General features: G+C 37.9%; 1 protein-coding gene across 1 annotated transcript in view; it reads right to left on the reverse strand.

The window, feature by feature from the left end:
- Nucleotides 1–12558, reverse strand: part of PCNX2 (pecanex 2) — a 318318-nt gene that overhangs the window by 283615 nt on the left and 22145 nt on the right. The window contains 3 exon segments of the mRNA XM_030935586.1: nucleotides 1625–1661; nucleotides 2384–2504; nucleotides 3265–3470. Of these exon segments, the coding sequence (XP_030791446.1) occupies nucleotides 1625–1661; nucleotides 2384–2504; nucleotides 3265–3470 (364 nt within the window).

A 12558-nucleotide genomic window follows, 5' to 3' on the forward strand; every position in this document is an offset into this window, starting at 1 on the left:
GCGTTCTCATTGTTCAACTCTCATTTATGAGTGAGAACATGCAGTGTTTGGTTTTCTGTTCCTGTGTTAGTGTGCTGAGAATGATGGTTTCCAGCTTCATCCATGCCCTGCAAAGAACGTGAACTCATTCTTTTTTATGGCTGCATGGATACTTACTTTTTAAAATAACACTCCCACTGTGAAATTATTCTTGAAATGCAACAATAAAAATAAAACAAATGAAAAGCAATACTGTATAACAACTATATATATAGCATTTACATTGTATTAGGTATTGTAAGTAATTTAGAGATGATTTAAAGTATACAAGAGGATGTGTGTAGGTTACATGCAAATACTATGCTATTTTATATGAGACGTGAGCAACATCCACAGATTTTGGTATCCACGGGGGTCCTGGAACCAAATCCCTTAAAATACTGTAGAATACCACCAACTAAGATGGTGTCTTTCATAAGTTTTGACTAAGGAAAAAACAAAATTCTTTGCTTTACTATAGTGTTGCTAAGAAACACCGGATTTACTCGCCAGGTATGGATTTAAATGCTACCTGTACATTTTACATACTATGACTCAGAATGAAATAATGTATGTAAAACTTCTACTGCAATTCCTAGTACAAGTAAAAAATGGGAAATTATTGTTTTAACAGGAGTGGTGAAATTAAAAGGCCAGGCCAGATATTCAAAGTACATAAGATGATGAGCTATGGCACACCTAATCTAGAAGAGTATGTTTAATATGAAGAAAAAGGTATGTGCTTGTATATATGTGTATAAAACAGACATAAAGTAACTGTTATGAAGCTGTATGTGCAACTAAAATATTAGAAATCTAACTAATGTGAATTTGTTTTGGTAGTAAAAACACAGAAAAAATCTGATAATCCTTTACACATTGTTATAATGGGATACAGCTGAATGATGAAAAAAGAAACTTCATTTTAGGGGTTCAGGGCTATGGTGCTAATTTTAGCTGTTTTCTAGAACAAATTAAATTTTACACCATTTTCAAAACTGAAATACTGCATAAAATTGGTCTTTGTAGTAGTAGAAAAGAAAATAGAATTGCAGAGAAAGAAAGGAATTAATTCAGGCCTCCAAAAGATCTTTTCTAAGCCTTCTGCAGGTAGTCAAAAGATTAAAAAAAAAAAAAAAATCTTAGTAAAAACGTAAAACAAAAATCGTTTAAGTTAAAGGAAAGATCCTCCAAAACAAAATTTGTAACTTGAAAGAAAGGTAGATATGCAGAATGCTATACAATTTATCCTGTCATTTTTTGATGTATGTACCATAATACAAATTTTTATATGGATGATAATTTATCATCCATAAAAAAACTTACATGTCTGCTCTTTATAAGCCATATGAAATGAGGCATAGACTGGAGAAATGACAATGAATTATGATCAACAAAATATCACAATTTGAATTAAGACTTAATATACAAATACTGATGAGAAAAAATTAAAATTAAGAGTTAAAGAAACAAAGTCAAAATATAACTATGCAGTCTTAGGTATAGTTCTTATTTTCAGTTAATCCACTGGCATTCTGTTTTATAAAAATATTTTTCACTTCACTGAGGATAATGCAGTGATAAAATATAAATGATGACACTTTACCTTTGAGATCTTCTACAGTTTCCTGTGCTGACAACTCCTAACAAATGAAAGAAACAAAAATCAATGGATGACTCAGCTGATCGTCCATTTCCAGACAGTCAGCAATAACTGACCAGTAGTCACTGGTTTTCTAAATGGCATGTAGGGAAGAGACAATACAGTGTTCACTCTCCTTAAGCTTCTATAAAATGGGGACCAGAATGGATACAAACGTACTTAAGTGTGGACATTCAACCAAGACAACTGTGCTGTGACAAAGGGAGATTTGCTACTAAGAAAGTAAACAGAGAAGGAATAAGCCACTACTTACACTATAGCGAATGGAGCTCAATAAAGTTAATCTAGAAAAAAGGTAATTTATTGACTTCCCAGAAAGGCAAGTGTGATTTAAAATGGAAAGCAGAGATGATACTCATTTCAGGCGGAAGGCACTGCAGATATGATGACTTAAATGAATGACAACAGAAAGAAGCAAAGGCCTGCAAATTGGTTCTCTGACCAGTGTGGTTGACTCAGCAGTGGGGGTGGATGGTAGAGGAGGCCAGAGAGTGTGCTTTGAACACATGACTGGGCATTTATCTTATGGTCCCAAGGGCACCCTTCAGGCTATTTCCAGACCCTGGGATGTGATATTCACTGTACACGGGCCAGTGATTACAGCATGCAAGCTACAATCACTGCTGCTGAACACTCCCATTCTAGGTGAGATCAACATCGAAACCACATGAAGAGGGTGAAACAGGAAACAAGACCACTAACCAATGGCCCAGAAGAGTGATGAGAGGTTATGCTTTGCCCTCTGGAGCTGCAGCGGAGGGGAGGCGTGGAGAGGTGTCGACTGGCCTCTTCCTTTTTGCCATTGTGAATCTGCCTATTATTACTAACCCAACATGAGAAACACAAGAGCAGTGAGTGATATTATCAAACAGAAGCATGACTCTTTTAGTACTAGTCTAAAAACTTATTTTTCCTACAGTCCATTTTGTTATACTCCTTACATATAAATCTTTGTTTGTTGTTTTTAAGAGACAGGGTTTCGCTCTCTCCGGGTAGGCTGGAACACAGTGGCACGATCATGGCTCACTGCAGCCTCAGCCTCCTGGACTCAAGTGATCCTCCCACATCAGCCTCCCAAAATGCATGGTTTACAGGCATGAGCCACTATGTGCAGCAGATAAACCTTATAATAAACATTACTTTTAAATTAGAGGACATGCTATCTTAAGGAGCTGTAAGAAATAATACAAGAATAGTGAAAAGAATGCTAACTCAAAAATTACTCTTAATATTTCAGTTCTATGTAATGTATCACTTTTATATCAACAAACACAAATGCTATTCTTTAAAATACTCTGGCATGCTCTAAGCATTTAAATACCAACACAAAAACAGTGAAGTGAAATTTTTTGCAGTGCTAAGCCTAAGACAAATGAATTCTAGATCATGTGAGAAGGTCATATTGATAGCCAGTTAAACCATCTCGATTATGAATATCAACGTCATGCTTAAGTATATGCTGAAATATAAGAAAAATGCACTTATTTCTATCTGCCTGTACTAGTGATTTCATAAACAACTGATAAAAAACTTAAGAGCAAAACATTTAAATTTTGAAGTGTCACATTAATTGGAAACATTACCTTGGGTTTTTGTGATTAGTTACGTGTTCACCTTTGGCCTCCTTGTCTTTACTTGGCTTTTCTTCCTTTCTGGAGGACTTTTGCTGAATTACTTCTCCTTTGTCAAACATGAGGTGTAGGCGATAACTGACCAGTTTGATTATTGTGAAGAATATAGTCACTGCACTGCAGTAGAAAAATACAATGATCGCATTTGGTGGAAAAGCCTGAAGAAGGGAAAAGAGAGAGAAAAATCATTTGCTTTTAAGATTTTCTTTCTGTTTTAAATCTGGAAGCATTTCGAGACTATATACTGAATATAAATTAGGCAAGACTTCAGATTTGACTAATTTTGTAAGTTTTGCTGGTTAAAATACTTGAGGAGAAAGAGTTGTTTTTTAATTTTGAAGTCTTTCTTGTTTCTCAGGTTCTGTAGTAGTTGCACTGATAACCAACATTTGATTTGCAGGCAGGAACCCCACAGAACAAAAGATATATTCAAGGAAACCTCTCCTTTTTTTTTTTTTTGAGACGGAGTCTCACTCTATCACCCACGTTTGAGTGCAGTGGTGTGATCTCGGCTCACTGCAACCTCCACCTCCCAGGCTCAGACAATTATCCTGCCTCAGCCTCCTGAATAGCTGAGATTACAGGCATTCGCCACCATGCCTGGCTAATTTTTGTATTTTTAATAGAGACGGGATTTCATCATGTTGGCCAGGCTGGTCTTGAACTCCTGACCTCAGGTGATCCGCACACCTCGACCTCCCAAAGTGTTGAGATTACAGGTGTGAGCCACCGTATCCAGCCTCCATGTTTGATAAGCTCTTATCTATGGCCTAATCCAATGCGTCTTCCTATGCAGCTCATCTGAAAGGCCAGAGATGTATTTGTTTTCATCAACAAAACACAAAAAGCCTTGTGGAGAACAGAAGAAAAAAGAAGGGAGAAAGGTTAGGGTAACCACTCCCCCATTCCCCTCCTTAACCTCCTATGGCGATAACACCTGCAGGCCATGAATTTCCCTAGGGTTGTAATGCACACAGGGGACCGCAAAAGAGTACTACTTCCAAAAGGAAGAGGGATATTTCCAGCAGAGACAAACGATCTGAACATGGCGACTATAGTGAGGTTCAGCTCCCTTCTATGCAATACCCTCAAGAAACAAAACAAAAAGAATCACTGGGACCCATGGAGTTGTCCTACTCTGTAGCATCTCCCATATACCTTCCTAATTCTCTCCAGGACCATGGACTATCACACGTTCTCTAGGCCTTCCTAAACTACATTCCAATTCTTTGGGATGGAAAGAGATCCCCAGGTGTCCCAAGGTGATATCCAGGACAGTCTTAATGATTCACGAGACCATTTTATCAATGGACTGCCCTAAAGAATATTGGAAATCCAGTGATCTGTGTAGCCAGTGCTGCAACCTAAACATAGCTAGGCTTGCAGACAGCAGGGCCCAGTCCATATCTGCGCCTAAGCAGACCCTGTACAGTTTGCCATGGTCCCATGCAAGAGTCTATCTTCTAGGTTGGACTGTCCCTAAAATGCAATAGCCAAACAAAGAGCACAAAAAAGAAAGAGGAAGATGATCAACAAGTAAAAGATAAAGTCAGAGATTTTCACCATCACTTACTCACTCTTATTACGTCATGGGGGGAAAAGTCCACAGATAAATATAAAGCAATAAATAAGTGACAGAATAACTATATAAGACACTATGAGATAGATAATATCTGCTGTCCACTACCTGGCAGCAGATAAGGTTTATATTTACAAAAGGTGTATCTGTAAATATAAACTTTATATTTACATACTAAATACTACTAATAAATTAAAATACTACTAATTTAAATGCTATTCAATTAAATACTACAAATACTACTAATAGTATTTAGTAGTATTTAGTATTCTTGTTTATACTTACATACTAAATACTACTACTGCTAACAATTGCACACTAAATACTACTAACAGCCCCTATCGTTTTTTCTTAACTATTTTGGGTTTTAAAAATTTAAGCTAAATTTAGAGACTTAGTTTGAACAAAAGTGATAAAAGAAGGAAAAAGAAAACCTGCAGATGTCCATGAGAACAGACTATTGTTACATAAAAATGATATTCAGCCAGGCATAGTGGCTCATGCCTGTAATCTCAGCATTTTGGGAGGCCAAGGCAGAAGGACTGCTTGAGCCCAAGAGTTCAAGAGCAGCCTGGGCAACACAGTGAGACCTGCCCTTCCCCATCTCTACAAAATTTTAAAAATTAGCCAGGTGTGGTGGGTTCAGGAAGGGATTCAGCATAGATGAGCAGTTATGAATTGCTCCTAAATCTTCACTTTGATGTAAGGTATACTCATGTTTTTGAACAGCAGTTTTCTTGTTCTAAGGGAAATTAAAAGTTCTTATTTCTATAAACTTTTCATTTTAACACATTCTAGTTAACAGTGGGAGGCAACATTTTTCAACATCATATCCTTGGCCAAAGAAAAGTTTTATATTGTTTTCTGACCCATTATTAGTATAATTAGTATTATAATGACTCATTTGACCAAGGTTTTATAACAAAATTTCATGTAAAACAACATGCTGTTACCAACTAACCAGTTACAGTTCTTCCCATTGGACCCACCTCTGTCTGTTCCTTCAGGTTCATAGCTCTGGTTTCCTCACAGTCACTGCTCTGGTTTTTTGCTTTTGTTTTTTCTCTCTTTTTTTAAAACTTTTGTGGCCAGGCACAGTAACTCATGCCTGTAATCCCAGCACTTTGGGAGGCCAAGGCAGGTGGATCACCTGAGTTCGCTACCAGCCCGGCCAACGTGGTGAAACCTAGTCTACTAAAAATACAAAAATTAGCCAGGCGTGGTGGTGCTTGCTTGAAATCCCAGTTACTCAGGAGACTGAGGCAGGAGAATCACTTGAATGTGGGAAGCAGAGGTTGCAGTGAGCCAAGATTGCACCATTGCACTGTAGCCTGGGCAACAAGAGCGAAACTCCGCCTCAAAAAAAAAAAAAAAACAGAAAAACAAAACAAAACAAAAAAACACAACTTTTGCTTTACTGTGGTAAAATATATATAACATAAAATTTACCATCATAACCATTTTAAAATGTAGAGCTCAGGAGTGATAATTACACTTCCCTATGTGCTACTGCCACCACCATCCATCTCCAGAACTTTCATCTTCCCAAACTGAAACTGTACCCATTAAACACCAACTCCCCACTCTCCCCAACCCCCATCCCCTGGCAACCACTGTCTACTTTCTGTCTCTATGATTCTGACCACTCTAGATATATCATATAATTAGAATCATATAGTACATGACCTTTTGTGACATTATGTCACTTAGCATAATGTGTTCAAGGCTCATCCACGTTGTAGCCTGTGTCAGAATTTCCTTCTTTTTTAAGACTGAGTAATATTCCATTGTACAGCTAGACCACATTTTGTTTATTCTTTCATCCATTGGTGGACATTTGGGTTGCATCTACCTTTTGGCTACTGTGAATAACACTGTTCTCAACATGGGTGTACACATATCTGAAGCCCCGCTTTCAGCTCTTTTGAGTATATACCCCACTAGAGGAATATCTGGATCACATGAAAATTCTATGTTTAATTTTTTTTTCCCAAGACAGTATTGCTCTGTTGCTCAAGCTGGAGTGCAGTGGCACAATCTTGGCTCACTGCAACCTCTGCGTCCCGAGTTGAAGCGATTCTCCTGCCTCAGTCTCATGAGTAGCTGGGACTACAGGCATGCACCACCAAGCCCAGGTAATTTTTGTATTTTTAGTAGAGATGGGGTTTCACCATGTTGGCCAGGCTGGTAGCGAACTCCTGACCTCAGGTGATCCACTCGCCTTGGCCTCCTAAAGTGCTGGGGTTACAGGTTTGCATCACTGTGCCCGGCTTATGTTTAATTTTTGGAGGAACTGCGTCACCGTTTTCCACAGCAGCTGTGCTGTGTTACATCACTCTGGTTTTTAACTACAGGCCAATGGGTTATTGCCTCCCATCTCTTGAATGGCCTGGAGAAATAAAAAATCTGGCTGAGTGAGGATTAGCTATAAGCAATGCCCATGCCCAGTGAGAATCAGCTGCTGCTGAGGGTTTCTGTTTGTAGCTATAAAGGACACTCTTGGGGGCTCACCCTTTACTGATGTGTAGCTCATAAGAGTGCTTCATTGTTCGGTTTTCACAAGCTAATTTTGAAGAAGTCTTCTGGAAATGAATAGATTCATTCTGCACATGAAGAAGCTGGGTGTAAAGTGGGTCATGCTGCAGCGCTGATGAGCTCACAGAACTCCTTTCTGAAAGTTACCTACCTAGCAACTTCAATGACCTGACTGAGAACCAGAGACACAGGAGAAAGTAATAAAATTGTGGCCTTCCTGGGCAGTCAGAACATACCACTGTTAGAGGGAGACAATTCTTCTCCATTTCTTGGCTTCAAAAGAGGGGATGATTCTCTCTACGTAGCCAGCCTCTCCACCCCCATGACTTGCTCCTCCCTTAGTGACTTCTGATGAGTGATTTGGGGAGCCGGAACTAGGCATGTCTTTCTCACGCCCTCCCCTTCTTTTCTCTCAGGAGCTGGCTGGGCCAAGAAGGTGTGTCTGGGTGGCTCCTCTACTGCAAGGCCTCCAGTGTCAGGCCCCAAGTAAAGAAGCCCAAGGCTGTGCATGGTGCCCTGACCAAATGGGTAAATCTCTCACTCTGGGGTCCACAGTGAGGAAGTCCACTTGCCTGCAGATATTAATATCAGTCACATTCCCAAATATCAGTTCATTCACACTAAAGGTGATCTTCTGAATTCCATATGTTTGACTCTTTTGTCTCCCTTAAGTGCTTCAGAAAAGGATGTGTTATCTATGGGGTCACCAAGTCTATGAATAAAGTTCTTGAACTTAACTGGAAAGGGAGTCTCTCAGAGCTTCACTGGATGCTCTGTGCTCTTGGTCTAGGCATAATTCATTTACATGGCACATAATAAGCCTAATAAACTCAGTTTCCCATCCCACAGCAGAAACTAAAAGGGAAAACGAGGAATGAACAGAAGTAGGCACAGTAATGTAACAAGATCTAATAAATGACGGCTGAAGTCATGGGAGAAGTAAAACTAGAAAACGCACCCATAAAAAAGCAAAGGCACTTCTACGATTATTTTCTGAGACACAAACATACCTCAGTTATGTCTGAGGCTATCATTACAACAGCAAAATATCTAGGATTACAAATAAAATGGTCTGTGATATTCAATATACTGTTAGAGAAGGCAGGGACATTTAAAACTATCCCATCAATGTGGTTAAAGTAAATTGAGTTTTCCTGCCTAAAGGTTAAGTTTCAAGTAATTTGGAAAATGATTTTACTCAGAATATGTGGTCTAATAAATGAGGCATTAATCTGCCAAACATAACACTCACACTCAAGCTTGACATTTATATGCCCATCCGAGAGTGCTGGGATGATTGTGCTGTATGCCAGAGCATTTCCTCTGGCTGTGGGGAACTGCTTAGTCTGGTTATTTATGCCATCCGTGGGCTTCAGAACCTCCTACTCAAGCTGCTGGAAGCCCGACAAGTTCTACGACTATTTGAAAACCACAGGTTCGTCCAAAAAGATAGAATTCAGACTGAGCAATGTGAGTTGTCTTATCTGCTTCAGAGATAACAGAGTCTTTTCTGTTCATCCATTTTGTCAAATTAAGAGAGAGCACCTTTGTCCATCTGGTCATTCATCCCCATTCATTCATTCATTCATTCCTTTCACAGGTAAATGTTAGTACCTTGTCTATGCCATTCAAGTACGACTCTTGGGTCCTATTTAAGTAAGTTATAATTCCTTGAGGGGTTGGGGACAGGTGTGTATACCAAAAAAATTACATGACAGAGAAGTGCTATCATTTCTTTGCATTTATATATGTGAAGGGAGTTATAAGTTTTCAGATTCAAAATCATATTTCTTACATATTTCATGCATTTCCTTTATGAAAAAATAAACTAAACAAATTTATCATTCTCTCAGAAAATCTGGAACTTGTGATTATATGTTGAAAACTAGAACAAGCCCAGCAGAAGTTCAAATCCCAGGAATATAGGCCAAGAACCCCTGGACGTAGATGTGTACAGTATGCACCCTGACTTACATGAACCTGCCCCCAACAGGTTATGGATGGGGGTATCCACGCAGCTCCCCTTAGATTTAGGCCCCCTCTTGCAAATATCTGTTTAAAAATGATGAGGTAGACGGAATCAAGACATTTGACAGTTTCTCAAAATTTGGCTCTATGTGAACGTCTATCCTGAAAAGTAAGAAAAACAAAAAAGTAGAAAAGAACACTGTCTCTTAGGCCTGCTATTTGACTTTTCTTGGGTCTGCTGTCTGCTTCTTATGAAATCTGCTCTGATTTTGTTGAGCTCCTGGACCTCTTTCTTAGTGTGCAGCTTTGATAAGAGAAACTGATGATAGAGAGGTGGCAGGTGAGTGTCTGGACCGTTAGGATGGTGCTACAGGGAATGGTAAGATGAAAAAACAGCCAAAGGTTAGAAAGTTAGATTTGACCATATCAGCAGAGTCATTAAAATAAGAATCATTGTAGACTTACTCACTTTGAAAATCATTTAAAAAGCTGCACCTATGATTATCCAACCCTTTCTCTCTTCTCTTCTGATACAGAATATTGAATGCATAACTTTGTAAACGAATGTTATTTTAGTCAAGAAATTTGAACTCATGTTGTTGTTTTCATTTTAAATGGCCATGGTAAGAGTTAACATAATACTTATATTTTTAATGTACACTGAGCTAAATAGAATGAATCAATAAGTTTATACAAGACAAAGTTATGTCAACCTCAATTCAATGACAAAATCAATCATAAATTTGTACTGAGATTGTGTTGGAAATCCATGTCACATGTCTCCTAATAGAAATGTGCTACTTAGAATTAGAAATGAAAATTAAATATTATGAAGGTTTATAAAATATAACCCATACATGATTGATACAATATTTTATATATAATCTAAATCAAGACTGAATACTTATTTTTCATAAGGAATTTTGGAAATAGTTTTGGCGTGACAAAGTCAACAACTTACTACTAAAATGTCTGAGTTCATTACCACCAAGTTCCTTGACTCTGTTTATTAAGTACCCTCAAACCCAAATGATACAGATAATGACAAGTGTCATGAACTTTCAAACCTGTATCAGTTAATGTTCAAATTTAATGAAGTATATTACATTTAATTTTAAGCAATATTCTTCAAATTCAATTTTGTTAAAATATTAAAACCAGGTCTTAGATTTAAGTCTTTGATCCATCTTGAGTTGATTTTTGTATAAGGTGAGAAATGAGGATCCAGTTTCATTCTTCCATATGTGGCTTGCCAATTATCCCAGCACCACTTGTTGAATAGGATGTCCTTTCCCTACTTTACATTTTTGTTTGCTTTGTTGAAGACCAGTTGGCTGTAAGTACTTGGCTTCATTTCTGGGTTCTCTATTCTATTCCACTGGTTTATGTGCCTATTTTTATATCAGTAGCATGCTGTTTTGGTGACTATGGCCTTATACTATACTTCGAAATCAGGTAATGTGATGCCTCCAGATTTGTTTGCTTAGTCTTGCTTTGGCTATGAGGGCTCTTTGGTGGTTCCATATGAATTTTAGGATTGTCTTTTCTAGTTCTGTGAAAAAATGAAGACCTGAAGTCATAAAAATCCTTGAAGAAAACATTGGAAAAACCCTTTTGGACATTGGCTTATGCAAAGACTTCATGACCAAGAACCCAAAAGCAAATGTAACAAAAGCAATTGTAAATAAGTAGGACTTAATTAAACTAAAAAAGTTTTTGCACAGAAAAAGAAACAACAGCAGAGTAAACAGACAACCTACAGAATGGGAAAGAATCTTCACAATCTATACATCCAAAAAGGACTAACATCCAGAATCTATAGGGAACTCAATTAACAAGAAAAAAAAATCCCATCAAAAAATGGCTTAAGAACATGAACAGACAATTCTTAAAAGAAGATATACAAATGGCCAACAAACATGAAAAAATGCTCAACATTGCTAATGATCAGGGAGATGCAAATCAAAAACACAATGCAGTACCACCTTACTCCTGCAAGAATGGCCCTAATCAAAAAATCAAAAAATAATAGGTGTTGTCAGGGATGCAGTGAAAAGGGGACACTTCTACACTGCTGGTGGGAATGTAAACTAGTACAACCACTATGGAAAACAGTGTGGAGATTCCTTAAAGAACTAAAAGTAGAACTACCATTTGATCCAGCAATCCCACTACTGGGTATCTAACCAGAGGAAAAGAAATCATTATACAAAAAAGATACTTGCACATGCATGTTTATAGCAGCACAATTCGCAATTGCAAAAATACAGAATCAGCCCAAATGCCCATCAATCAATGAGTGGATAAAGAAATTGTGGTGTATATATTTACCATGGTGTATATATTCAGCCACAAAAAGGAATGAAATAATTGCATTCACAGCAACCTGGATGGAATTGGAGACCATTATTCTAAGTGAAGTAACTTAGGAATGGAAAACCAAATATCGTATGATCTCATTCATAAGTGGGAGCTAAGCTATAAGGATGCAAAGGCATAAGAATGATACAATAGACTTTTGGGATTTGGGGGAAATGGTGGGAGGAGGGTGAGGGATAAAAGACAACAAATTGGGTATGGTGTATACTGCTTGGATGACGGGTGCACAAAGTCTCACAAATCACCAGTGAAGAATTTGCTTATTTAACCAAACACCACCTGTTCTCCAAAAACTTATGGAAATTAATCATTAAAAAGACTAGAGAGAACATCAAAAAATAATAATAATTTTAAAATAAAATATTAAAATCAGTAATGATCATTTTTAGAGGAACACTGAGATGAAAATGAGTTGCATTAATTATTTTTTCTTTACACATTCTGCTTAACAAACAAGAAGAAGCTGCAGTGCAGTGCTTCTGCAATGAGCCATAGAAGGAGGAGTAGCCACAGCTCAAAGTGGGAGGGTCCTTAGAGGCTGGGCTAGAAGGGATCCTTGTTGAAGCTCCATGCCCACCTGCAGATTTTGCATTCCTTCTCTTGCCCAGTCTGCTAGTCAGCATCCTAGTAAGAAGTTAGATGTTGGTATGTCTCAGAATCCTTCTTTCCTTCTACCCAACTGCAAAAGTATTTAGTTTGATTCTTGCAAAGGCCATACCTACCAAGGATTGTCCAGTAGGTTTCTGCTCAAAGCAGAAAGCCATTCAGTGGCTTTCAATAAAATA

The sequence above is a fragment of the Rhinopithecus roxellana genome, chromosome 8 (genome assembly GCF_007565055.1).
Source record: "Rhinopithecus roxellana isolate Shanxi Qingling chromosome 8, ASM756505v1, whole genome shotgun sequence".
Classification (NCBI taxonomy): Eukaryota; Metazoa; Chordata; class Mammalia; order Primates; family Cercopithecidae; genus Rhinopithecus; species Rhinopithecus roxellana.